At 40.7% G+C, this 14,025-nt stretch overlaps 1 protein-coding gene across 1 annotated transcript in view; it reads left to right on the top strand.

Annotated features, from left to right (window-relative positions):
* CPNE4 (copine 4) overlaps nt 1–12,380 on the top strand; it is a 932,436-nt gene extending 920,056 nt beyond the window's left edge. The window contains exon 17 of the mRNA XM_030206477.1: nt 11,867–12,380. Within this exon, the coding sequence (XP_030062337.1) occupies nt 11,867–11,998 (132 nt within the window). The 3' untranslated portion in view covers nt 11,999–12,380. The remainder of the gene's footprint in view (nt 1–11,866) is intronic.
* Nucleotides 12,381–14,025: the final 1,645 nt, after the last annotated feature.

The raw sequence follows: 14,025 nt of genomic DNA, 5'->3' as shown, positions 1-14,025 counted from the left end.
GGTCACTTTGTCATCATTGAAACAGGTCTAGCCAAAAAGTCTTAATTTTGGCCCTAAATGTTTTCATTTTGATCCATTATTGCAGAAAAATGCCTATCTTTTTTTAAAATAAGTTTTACATCTTTAAACCAAGAATTATACTTGTACAGAAAAGTGTTATTTTTCTCATAAAATTAAGGAAAACATAGCCTTATAAACAAAATACTAATGTATACAACTTAAACACTCAAGTCCACTTACAATGAGATCCAAGATTTCTAGAAATGAGGAAAATATGGAAGTTCTAAGGTAATATTGTACTTAAGAGGTAAGGCTGATAGTCAACTATTCGAGCTTATTTTTCCTCCTAATGATCTTTTAGTTGCTATAAAAGTTGTTAAATGAGTAGGCTCTGTAAATACATATTTTACTGCACTGTATCTGACAATACATTTACAGGGGTACCTTAGAAAAAAAGTACCCCCTAATTGCAAGACACCTAGCTTTAATACCAGGAATTGCTTACGTCTTCGTTGGGTTTCCCTTGAAAGATCTGGAAAAAATTGAATTTTGAAACCTAAAAAGGGCTTCTCTCTATTTCTGAAAAACATACGAAACAACCATTACTTATCCGGTAGTAATGCCACTGTTGCTACCAAAGTGGCTGAAGTGGCTAAGTCCGAGTCTGAGGTGTCCAATAAAGCTGAAACATCTAAGGTATTTTGCTGTTGTTGCTCTGATATTTTTTTGGGTAAGTAGTGAACTTGTGTAAAAGGAGGAAATTTATCTTCTGGAATTCCCAGTATTTCTTTTAGGTAACATTTCAACATGTCCAATGGCCTCACCAAAGTTACCATTGGGAAATTTATAAAATGGAGATTATTATTTCTGAGGTAATTTTCAAAAGTTTCAGATTTACTCCTTAGATTAGATAAATCCTTAATCATTGAGAACTGTGTATTATCCACCTTAATATTATTTTTTCCCGTTTGTTCCATTCGTACAGCTATGGATTTAACTTCAGTCTCTGACTTTTCTATTCTCTGCTCCATGTAGGAGACTTTCTGTGAGATAGTGTTTGCTTCTGTTATAAAAGTCTTACCTAATTGTGAAATTAGTGACCAGAGTCTAAAGTTACCTCTTCAGGTTTCCTGGTAAGAAATTCAGGTATGGTTTCCAACGTTGAAACTGCTGCCTTCTCTTGGTCAGAAGCATTTTGATTTCCCGCTTCAGTCCCAGCAGGCGTGATCATCTGGGAGAGTGTTGCTTGCCTTTCCTCTCCTCTCCCCACTGAACTACAGCCTCCCTCGATCCAGAGCCTTGCCCACTTTCCAGCGGCGGCCCCATCGATTCAGGTAGGGGAGAGCTTGAGCCTTGCGGTTGTGGGGGAGGAGCTCTTTGATCGGGGCTCAGTGTCGTCTCGAACCCTGAAGACGCCAAACGTTCCTCACTCAAGCCAGCGACTTCTATGGGACCGCTCCCAATCTCTCCTCCAGCCCCTGTAGTCCTCAAGTGATGATCCATCGGACCAACGATTGGGGAAGCTGGCAGCAGGGGGGCTCGAACCGCTGCTCTACCCCAGAAAAATGCCTTTCTTTTGATGCCACCCATGTGCCACCCAAAACATGCCCCCTTGAAAGTTGGATAAACTCTGGAGCAAAACGTCTAAAATCGGGGTGCTAAAAATCACAACTTGGACATTTTTGAGAGAAAAACATTTTTATGCCACCTTATAATATTTTTTTTGTTTTGAAAATGAGCCCCTATATGTTCAACGACTGTCGATGAACATATAATTTCTTCTGAATATTGGCTCCAGTGTTCTACCTTGCCAACTATGACACTGACTTATTTAATCTTAAAATAAGAATTAAAAAAGAGCAAATTTTTCAAAATGAAAGTTTAAAAAAACTGATAAATCTAATAGAAGTCATACAAAGAGGCAGTAATGGCCAATATGACACTTGAAAAAAAAATCTCCGTATCTCATGCGGGGTAATTCTTTACGATAGGCATTAACATTGATGCAGCAACTCAGCTGGATTCAGTAAATGGCACTGAAAAAGAGGTCACAGGCTAAGACCAATTTGGAGAAGGTTTCCTTCTGAAGTTGCTGTATCTTGAGTTCCCCTGAAGACACCATTTGACTGGCGAAAGGGAACTTGGGAAGTTGTGTTGTCTTTATTGGATGTTTTGAATGAAGAAGTTTTGCACTATATAAAAAAGGTTATACACTAACCAGGAATCTGCATGAAACGACTTATACACACCACTGACTGCATTAAACCCACTGATTAAGCTAAGTAACAGCGCTAAATAATCTGCATTAGCAAAAATTTTTTTGGTTTACTTTGAAGATTTGATTGAGCCATAACTTATCAGGAGGAGGCAGGGTGTGCTATGATGTATGGAAAGGTGCTATAACATCTCAGTTCCTGAGTTTAAGTGTATACACCTAAAACTGAGCACATATCATAAAAAATGTTTTAATTTTTTTTCATTGCTTGTACATTTAAATTTTGAGTTAAAATTGGAGTTTCTGATTTCCACTTATATTCATACTAGTAAAAGAGGCCCGTTTCTGAGCAAATGAAACGGGCGCTAGCAAGGTTTTCGTCGCCAACACCCCCCCCCCTCCCTGGTCAACCCCTTCGTTGTTCTGCCATTGCTCCGCCCCCAACGTCATGACGTTTGACGCGAGGGTGGGGCCCGGAGCGATTTCCCCCCCCCCCACCTCCCTGCGTCCCTCCCTGCCAACCCCTTCGTTGTTCTGCCATTGCTTCGCCCTCGAGGGCGGGGCCCGGAGCGATTTTGGTGGCTTCACCACCACGAACCTTCGAACCTTTTTGAAGGAAGTCAGGGCTTGGCTTCACTGACGTCAGTGTCCTCAGAACGTTTTGCTTTGGTTAATGTAAGTGCTGAGTGAACCACAGAGAAGATAACTGTTCAGAAGATTTTTTAACTACCAAAGGTACAATAGAATCTAAAATTTCAGAAGTAAAGAATTCCAATTATATAACATAGGGACCCTTTTACTAAAATGTGTTAAGCACTTAACACATGGTTAGACATAAGCATCACCACACTGGGACAGACCAAAGGTCCATCTAGCCCAGCATCCTGTCTCCGATAGTGGCCAATCCAGGTCACAATCACCCAACAAGATCCACGGAGCATTTTGTACTGCTTGCCCCAGGAATAGTGGAGTTTTCCCTTCGTCCATTTAATAACATTCTATGGCCTTTTCCTTCAGGAAGCCGTCCAAACCTTTCTTAAACTCTGCTAAGCTAACCGCCTTAACCACATTCTCCGGCAACGAATTCCAGAGTCGAATTACGCGCTGAATAAAGAAAAAATTTCTCTTGTTTTAAACTTACTGAACTCCAGCTTCATCGCATGCCCCCTTGTCCTAGTATTTTTGGAAAGTGTAAACAGACGCTCCATATCTATCTTTTCCACTCCACTCATTATTTTATATACCTCTATCATATCACCCCTCAGCCGCCTTTTCTCCAAGCTGAAGAGCCCCAGCCACTTTAGCCTTTCCTCATAGGAAAGTCGTCAGAGAAAGAGACTTTAATTAAACTACAGGAGAGTTATGTGTGACATAATTTTACACCCTGGCCAGAGGTTAATTTATTGAAGCTAGAGAATTTTTCCCCTTTAAAAATGTTTAAATACAAGAGTCAACTAGCTCAAACTGCAGACTTTAATATTAACCGAGCTTGATTATTGTAATTTGCTACACTTATGACTGCTGCAAGACACCCAGCAAGCTTTACAGCTGACTCAAAATGCAATAGCTCATGTAGCAACTGGAACTGCTCATTATGGTCATACTATTCCTATCTAACAGAGTTTACATTAGGTACCTATACTGCTCAGGTTAAAATTCAGAATACTTATGTTGATTCATAAAGCTTTGTATAATGATGCTCCATTCCATCTAAAATTCTGAAGGTGTACGGGCCTAAAAAAGCCTTGTGTTCTGAAGGCACTCAACTGTCAATTCTATCACTTCATAAATGTCATTTTGCAGAGATTCAGGCCTGTGCCTTTTAAATCACTGCTTCTGAGAAGTAGAATAGGTTGTCTGTTGCACTGAGGTATCAATATGACACTGCACGCTTTTATTAAATTATTTTAAAAAAAATTTTTAACATGTGTTAAAAGAAGCAGGATCAGGAAACATAAGTACTGCCATACTGGGACAGACTTATGGGCCATCAAGCCCAGCATCCTGTTTCCAGCAGTGGCCAATCCAGGTCACAAGTACCTGGCAAGATCCCAGAAAAGTACAATACATTTTATGCTGCTTATCCTAGAAATAAGCAGTGGATATTCTCCAAGTCCATCTTAATAATGGTCTATGGACTTTTCTTTTAGGAAGGGATCCAAACCTTTTTTAAATCCCGCTAAGCTAACTGCTTTTACTACATTCTCTGGCAACGAATTCCATTGCGTGCCCTCTAGTCCTAATATTTTTGGAAAGCGTAAACAATTGATTCATGTCTACCCGTTCCACTACACTCATTATTTTATAGACCTCTATCATATCTCCCCTCAGCTGTCTTTTCTATAAGCTGAAGAGCCCTAGCCGCTTTAGCTTTTCATCATAGGGAAGTCATCCCATCCCCTTTATCATTTTGGTCGTCCTTCTCTGTACCTTTTCTAATTCCACTATATCTTTTTTGAGATGCGGTGACCAGAACTGAACACAATATTCAAGGTGCGGTCACACCATGGAGCGATACAAAGGCATTATAATGTCCTCATTTTGGTTTTCCATTCCTTTCCTAATAATACCTAACATTCTATTTGCTTTCTTAGCTGCCGCCATACACTGAGCAGAGGGTTTCAATGTATCATCAGCGATAACGACTAGATCCATTTCCTGGTCGGTGAGTCCTAATGTGGAACCATGTATTATGTAGCTATAACTCGGTTCCTCTTTCCCACATGCATTTATTTATTTATTTGTAACATTTGTATCCCACATTTTCCCACCCATTAGCAGGCTCAATGTGGCTTACATCATACTGTAAAGGCAATCGCCAAGTCCGGTAGATGTTAAATAAATACAGTTTAAAATAAGGGTCAGGTAAGGTTAGAGTAAATAGGTACAAAAAGGGACAAGGAAATAAAGGAATACAAAATGTCCAATGTGTTGTATGGTATTGATGCATTGCACAGTTGAGGCATTTAAGTAGGTCCAGTAGGATAGGCCTTGCAAAACAGATAGGTCTTTAATGATCGCCTGAAGTTTTGATGGTCTTGAATCGTTTCCGCACTCTTTGGTAGTGCATTCCACATTTGTGTATTTAAGCAAGAAAAATTTGATGCATATGTTGATTTGTATCTGAGTCCAATGCAACTTGGATAGTGGAGGTTCAAATAGGTATCACTTTGAACTTGCTCACATTAAACGTCATCTGTCATTTAGATACCCAGTCTTCCAGTCTTGCAACGTCCTCTTGTAATTTTTCACAATCCTCTTGCAATTTAACAACTTTGAATAACTTTGTGTTGTCAGCAAATTTAATTACCTCACTAGTTACTCCCATCTCTAGATCATTTATAAATATGTTAAAAAGCAGCGGTCCCAGCACAGACCCCTGGGGAACCCCACTATCTATCCTTCTCCATTGAGAATACTGACCATTTATCCCTACTTTCTGTTTTCTATCTTTTAACCAGTTTTTAATCCACAATAGAACACTACCTCCTATCCCATGACTTTCTAGTTTCTTCTGGAGTCTTTCATGAGGTACTTTGTCAAACGCTTTTTGAAAATTCAGATATACAATATCGACCTGCTCACCTTTATCCACGTTTGTTCACCCCTTCAAAGAAAAGTAGTAGATTGGTGAGTCAAGATTTCCCTTCACTAAATCCATGTTGGCTTTGTTTCATTAATCGATGCTTTTGAATATGCCCTGTAATTTTGTTCTTTATATTAGTCTCTGCCATTTTGCCTGGCATCGACGTCAGGCTCACCAGTCTATAATTTGGAGGAGTGGCCTAGTGGTTAGAGTGGTGGACTTTGGTCCTGAGGAACTGGGTTCAATTCCCACTTCAGGCACAGGCAGCTCCTTGTGACTCTGGGCAAGTCACTTAACGCTCCATTGCCCCATGTAAGCCACATTGAGCCTGCCATAAGTGGGAAAGCATGGGGTACAAATGTAACAAAAAAAAAACCTTTTTTAAAAAATCGGTGGCCACCCTGCAATCTTCCGGTACCATGCTTGATTTTAAAGATAAATTACACATTACTAACAATAGTTCCACAAGATCATTTTTCAATTCTATCATTACTCTGAGATGAATACCATCCAGTCCAGGAGATTTACTACTCTTCAATTTGTCAAATTGAGCCATTACATCCTCCAGGTTTGAAGGCTTCAGCTATGTATCTTAGGTTCATGCTGCAATAGTATGATATGACAATCTGGCCCTCATTTTATAAGCCCTATTCACATTTGATATGTGCATAAACTGGGATTTAAATGTTTATCGTACATAAATCTCTAAGGGGGGAATTAATCAAGGTGCGGTAAAAGATAGCCCTTTACTGCACCTTGATGCTCTGCAGGAGCCCAGTACTCACAAGTTGTGATACACCACAAGTCATGTCACGGCCCAAAGCTCCCAAGCCGCCAATGCTGGGTCCCCCCAGGTATCCAGACCCCTTAGCCTTAATCCCCCATCCCCCCACCTCTACTACTAAGAGCACCATTTTGAATTCAGTGCAGGACTGGCTGGGAGTGAATGAGCATCGCTCCTGGCTGAGCACCACCAGATCCCCTGGCAACCCCAACTGCAGCCACTACTGCTAAGGGTGCCATTTTGAATGCGGCACAGGTCTGGCCAAGAGTGACTGGGCATTGCTCCTGGCTAAACATCGCTCTTGAACCTCCCCAACAACCCCCTTGACACTGAGGGACCCTCCCCAACAATCCTTGGACTCCGAGGACCTTCTGGACTACCATTGAGATGATAGCCCTATGGAATGCGGGGGAAGGGCTTGTTCTTGTGAGGGTAAGTGGCCCTTGTGGCTGGGGGAAGAGGGGTCCATATACTGGTGGGGGGGGGGCTGCACTGTGAGCCCAGAATCATCGGGCCATGGCTTTGCAGCCTGATGCACCTGTATGGTAAAATAACCCCAGCATAATGCTGGAGATACTTTACTTGTGGTTTTTGTATCACCATAAATCGTGTTAGGGTATTTGCACAGTAATGAGATGCAAAACATGCATTTGCATATTTTGAATCTCATTATTACCTAACCTGCAGCATCTTAAATATTGCCACAGTATTTTTAGTCAAGTGATTGCTTTAAGGGCCAAATAATGCATGTTAAGGCCCTAATGCCACTTGATGAATCCCCCATAAGTCCCCATTTTACAAAGTTAGGATATGCACATATCGAGATTTAAGTGTGAGCAAATGGCAAGAGGGCATGGTCTGGGTGTGTTTTGGGCGGGACAAAAGTGTGGTAAATTCATAGTTATGTATCCCTCATTTCAGAAGGGGACTAAGGTTTAAATTCTATAAATAGCACCCAAACATAGGAGCCAGGGAAAATCTGTGCTAAAGGCTGTTCTATGGTGGGTGCTCCAGGCTGAGCTCCCTTTGTAGAATACCACTTACAGCAAATTCCTGTGCCCAGCTTTGGATTCGAGGGCTTACACCTGTTGAAACCTGATATAAATCCTGGTGCACAAGCTGGGCACGTAAGCCCAGTATTCTATAACACTTCACTTAAATATTGGGAATTCCCCTGATCTGCCCTTGCCCCTCCCATGGTCACGACCCCTTTGGGGTTGCACATGAGACATCTTGGGTACACAGCGTTATAGAACAATGCATAAGCAGATACACTCATAAACCCAAATGAGTGCCAATTAACACCAATAATTGTTTGTTAGAACCCAACTGACTAATTAGTTATGTGTGTATCTGGGCTCAATGCCCAAATCTGGGCACCCAAGTTTGAATGACCTATATAGAATCAGGGGGTAAATGTCTGTGTCTTAAAAGATCAACCTCAGGAGTTACAACTGCTACCATGCACACAGAGAATTTGGTAAACAGCTACTATTGAGCACCACCTCACTGGAGGGATGGGGGGGGGGGGGGGGGTTGTCCTCTTAATCCTCCAGTGGTTGTTGTCCCTCCAACCCCACATGCCAAACTGTCAGGGAAGAACGGTCATGTTTTGGCTTTGAACCCATCGATATTAAAAATGTTTATGTTTCTAAAATGGATGCTGAGACTGCACACACCTGGTACATAAATGTCCATTTTTCCTGTATTTCAGAACAGACTCTATATCAGGATATTCTGTTGCTAAAATACTGGTGAAACTTGAGATACAGTAAACTGCAAGTCTCAGCTCCTACTTCTAAGAACTGTTTAAAATGCAGCTGTACACTGTTAGTCTTTTTTGTGGATGTATTATTTTGGCTTACTGTTTTTATGTGCTTTAGAATGTCATTTTATTTATGTTATTTTGTAAACCTGTTTTGTATAAAGTGGTACATAAATGTGCCAATAAATAAATAAATAATATTTTCATATAGCAGTTGAAAAGGAAATAGAAAGCAAATAGAATGTTAGGAATTAACTGAAGATCTTTTTGAAGCTTAGGGTTCCTTTTAGTAAGCGGCAGGAAGTACAGGAAGTAACGCCGGGCTATCGCAGCAGCCTGGTGGTACTTCCCACACCCAGCATACCATCATTTCCAGCACTACAAAAATGTATTTATTTTTGTAGCGCTGGAGCATACCCAGCGGTAATTGGGCGGTGCCGCGTGCTGCCCAGTTACCACCGGGTTAACGCAGGAGGTATTGTAGCTGTGGTAAAGAAGAAATTGTTCTCACCAGAAATGAGTGATATATGCTAGAACAGTGTAAAAGCTTATTACAAATGTTTGCAATAAGCTTTTCCATAGTCCTAGCATATTTTCTCCTGGTAGCTGGTAGAAAGGGAGGAAGGATTAACATGCAAACAAGGCATCTCTCCTCAATCACACACCAGCTCTCCTTCCCAATTCATCCCCTCTGATGCAGAATCCCCCCACCCAAAACTCCTCCTCCAGGCCTACCCCTTCAACAGAAGCCCCCACTAGGGTTACCATAAGTCCAGTTTTACCTGGACATGTCATCTTTTTGAGGGATCACAGCAGGAGGCCATACTACCACTTCAGTGGATGGCAGTAGATGCTCCCTGCTGCATAGCGATGCGGTAAGAATTTTCTTACTGCATGCTGCATGGCCATTTTTGGGGGGGGGGGGGCATTTTACTGGCTGCGGTACTGGCATGTGGGAAAACGGCCCCTGCCATTACCACAAGCCCCTATTTCCTGCAGCTTAGTAAAAGGACCCTTTAATTGGTTAACTAGCTAATTAGCACTAATTGGATGTTAACAAGCAATTATCAGCAGTAATTGACATTTATATGCATAACTCAATACGTGTATTCTATAACATGGAGCACCTAAATTCTAAGTCACATAGTTGAAAATGGGGTGTGGTCATGGGTGGGGCATGGGCATTTCTAAAATCTATATGCATTATTATAGAATACACCCGATCTGCATCTAATTTAGGCATTGGGATTTACACCAAGTAAAACATGGCCTAAAGGGACATGACCAAATTTGGTTGCGTGGCGAGCTGCTCAGTGTATTCTATACACCACATGGAAATTTAAGTCTGTTTTATAAAATTTAGGTGTAGGTGTACTTTAAAGAATATGCCTAGGCATAATTTTTTTCCACACGGATTTTTCAGGTGCATATATAGAACCTAGTCCTTACCCCTGGATTCAATATAGTGCCCTTTGATTTAGGTGCTGAAATTGGTGCGGATTCTATAACAACACATGTAACTTAATTGGCTTAACAATTTAATGAGCGCTGATAACAGGACTTAACAAAAAATAATGAGCACTAATTGATTAGAATTTGGGTGCACAACTCGCTAAGCGTATTCTGTAACGTTGTGTGCCACACTTCTAACATGCGGAGGCAAAAAGGGGCATGGTTATAGGCGGGGAAATAGGCATTTCATGAACATTCCAAAAATTAGGCACCTAATTATAAAGTATGTCCCAGTGCGCCTAAATCTATGCACTAAAATTTATACCAGGTTTTCGTTGGTGTACATTGATGCGCACAGATATCAGCACTGAAATATTAACTAAGCATATTCTATAACCGGGGCCTAAATTTAGGTGCTGATTATAGAATACGCTTAGTCAGCACTGATTTCAGCACCGATTTTTTTTTAGGCGCTATATATAGAATCTCTTCCTTAGCAGCTAGCCCAGTCACCGGCTATATCACACGACATGGCGGGGCATAATTGAACGGCGCCGGCCATCTATACGGGGCCGGCTCCGCAAAGGGGCGGTGCCAACCGTATTATCGAAAAAGATGGCCGGCCATCTTTTCTTTCGATAATACGGCGGTTGGGGCCGGCTAAATCTCAACATTTAGGTCAAATGTTGAGATCGCCTGGTTTACAGATGGCCGGCTTCAAAAAAGTGGAAAAAAAATCCAAGTGCTTGTCAGGGATGTCCTTTTTTTTTTTCTTTTTGAGTGAAAGGACATGTCTGATATGCACTTTTTAATTTTTTTGGACGGCCATCTCTGGATTACAAGACTGGTGCTCTAAGCACTTGGCCACAGCTCCACTTACTTGGATGTCCCTCCCTTTTGATTATGCCCCTTCAGGTCTCTCTCAGCCAATCACAGACAGCTAAATGCGCTGTGATTGGCTAAGAGAGACCCCTGTCTGTGATTGGCTGAGAGAGACCTGAAGGAGCATAATCAAAAGTTAGGGACATCCAAGTAAGTGGACCTGTGGCCAAGTGCTTAGAGTACCAGTCACTGGTCTTGTAATCCAGAGGTGGCCAGTTCAAATCCTGCTGGTACTACTGAAAAAGCCAAGCAAAAATAGTTTTGATTTAGGATGCCCCTGACGAGCACTTTGATTTTTTTGGGGGGTGGGAGGGGGTTAGTGACCACTAGGGGAGTAATGGGAGGTCATCCCTGATTCCCTCCGGTGGTCATTTGGTCAGTTGGGGCTCCTTTTTGAAGTTTGGTCGTGAAAAAAAAGGGGCCAAGTAAAACTGGCGAAATGCTCGTCAAGGCGGGCTTTCTTTTTTCCATTATCAGGCGAAGCCGGCCATCTCGTGAGCATGCCCCCGTCCCGCCCCATATCACCTTCACTACCCTACCGACACCCCCCCCATTAAAATTTCGCCTGCTCCACGACGGAAAGCAGTTGAAGCTGGCCAAAATCGGCTTTCGGTTATACCGGTTTGGCCAGTTTCAGGAGATTGCTGGCCATCTTCCGATTTGTGTCAGGAGATCGCTGGCGATCTCTTTTGAAAATGAGCTGGATAGCCAGTTAGCGCCAATATTCATTGACTGACCGGCTAAGTTTAGTGGCCAGATAGACCAGTATAAATAGCAGGTCTATCTTTGATGGCTATAATGTAGCCAGTCAGCTGATGAATATTGGCTTAACCAGCTATGTGTATAGCAGCCAAAAAAAAAAAAAAGCTCGGAAATTCAATGCTGGTCACCGAATATGGCCCAGCATTGAATTTCTGGGTTCATCTTACCACAGGAGGTAGCCCGGCTAAATTCTGCAGTCTGAACATCGGCCCCACTGTGTTTTAGTAAAATGGCCCCCAAGTGAGGGCTGGTAACTGTGACCCATATTTCTTTACTAATGATACCCAAGGTAATAAAGCACATTCAATTGTACATGCTCATGTATGTGTCATGAAGACAGCAAACATATATAGCAGGGCCTACTGTCAGAATCAGGTAATCTAATGTTTTGTTTTTAATTTCTCCCGTTGTTCCTTGCAGGCATCCCCAGCTGCACTAGCAAAAAGTGTTTTGGCAGAAGTTCCAAACCAAGTGGTGGATTATTACAATGGCAAAGGGATCAAACCAAAATGTCTGTCAGAATTTGAGTCTTCCAGGACACTAGCACCGTAAACTTCTAAGCACACTTCTACATGTTGTAGCACAAAAACACTGCTAATTCTTTAAAATAATTTGAAAACATAGCACGTTTCAGTGATTTTTAAATGACAGTTTTTTTGCATGTGGTAGCCAAGAGACTTGAAGATGTTTAAGCAGTTGTATTGTTGAAGAATTTTTATGAAACAATTTTAAAAAAATATCTTTACATTAAAGCATGTCGCCTTGAAATAAAATGTTATCTGTATCTGTTTTTATACTGGTTTGTTCCAATTTTGCAAAATTTCTTATTTTCTTTACACTGTAAAGCATTTTGAAATATTTATTGATAGCTGATAGCTCAAACCTACTTGCTTTATCTGCCACACACTGAAAAGATATTTAAAGATGGCAGATGCACGAGACTGTATTTTGCATGTTGAAAATAAACAGACACAGTTTTGCTGCTGTTATAGTTGTCTGTCTGCTGCCGTGAGTTGCCTGCTTTAAATATATGTTTACTAAGGTGCATTAGTGTTTCTAATGTACCTTTAAATTTAAGGCATGTTAAACGCTAATGCGCCTATACATTTCTATGGGCACATTCGTGTTTAACATGCGTAAACTGTTTACACACGTTAAAAACGCTAACGTGCCCATAGTGCACCTTAGTAAACATAGGCGCTGGGGCCCTGTTTACTAAGCCACGCACGCTAATGGTAGAGACATCCATTATATTCCTATGGGTGTCTCTAACATTAGCACGCACTAATTTTTAGTGCACGCTAAAAAGTTTGCGCGCTTATAGCATGGCTTAGTAAACAGGGCCCCTGGTCAACTTGTTTCAGAATCAGGCTGGTGAGAATGTTTAATGGGGAGAGAGTTTCCACAGGGTGAGCTGAAAAGTGAGATCATTGTTGAGATGTCTCTGCGATGGTCGGTGGCAAATTTTTGTAACCTTCTTTGTGTTTTCCTGTTTAGTCAAATTTTGCATGAGCTATTATTACCTTACGAATTTTGGCATGACCTATTTTTGTGGAAATACCAAGGGACTTTTTATTAGTATACTTTTTCTGTATATAAGTTAACGGGTTAAAAAAGTTACATAAATACCATAAACCATAGGAGTACTGTACATTAGGGGAGGGGGGGAATGGTCTCACGTATATGTAGACTTTTTAATTTTTCTATTTAAGAAAAAGAGGATAATAGGCTTCTTATTAGGTAAACTGTAGTGGTTAACTTTGCAGGGTATTGCACAAATGAGGTACAAGATATTGGAGTGATTAAAACTGTGGAAAAAATTTACAAGAATATTTAAAACTGTATGGTTTTATGAATAAAATGGGTGCTTCTAAAAACACTTTTTAGCATTCTGGATTTATTTACTATTTGACACCGTTGCATAAATATGTATGTACTCTGCATGTGTGGAATAAAAGTCACTTTTAAATAAATAAAATACGTATGTGAGTGATTTGTGCAGTCTTCACTTCAACTAACCCATACAATTCTGAAGTATGAAACTATCTAAAAATGAGGTCCTTATGTTTAGGAGATTTTAGGTGATTTGACCAGTCATCCCTGTCACTGGCAGCAATTCTATAATCGAGGCGCCCACATTTACGCACCCCTTCTGCATCTAAATGTATAGAATGCTAAAAGTGTACCTTACATAACCCCCTAATTCTATATCTGGAACTGAAAATTACACATGGAAATTTGGGTGCACATGCAATTTAATTGGAAAATGAGCCAATTAGCACCAATAATTTTATGTATTTATTGGGATTTATTAGCTGCCTTTATGGAGAGGTTCTCCCAAGATGTTATAAAGCAGGTACAGTTTAACATAAAACTTACAATTTTGTTAACAGCATAACAATAATAAAATAACCAAGCATAAAAATAAATACAATAAATAAGGTAAACTTGAAAACAGAAAATTGAAACCTGATAATAGGACTACCATGAAACACGATCAAAAATATACATATTTAACAACACTGAAATTCAAATAACAGAGATGTAATATGATGTCAGCATAATACTAATGAAACATC

Source organism: Microcaecilia unicolor, chromosome 1 (assembly GCF_901765095.1).
Source record: "Microcaecilia unicolor chromosome 1, aMicUni1.1, whole genome shotgun sequence".
In the NCBI taxonomy this organism is placed as follows: Eukaryota; Metazoa; Chordata; class Amphibia; order Gymnophiona; family Siphonopidae; genus Microcaecilia; species Microcaecilia unicolor.
Note: the sequence above shows the minus strand (reverse complement) of the source record. Positions and strands in the feature narration are given on the sequence as shown.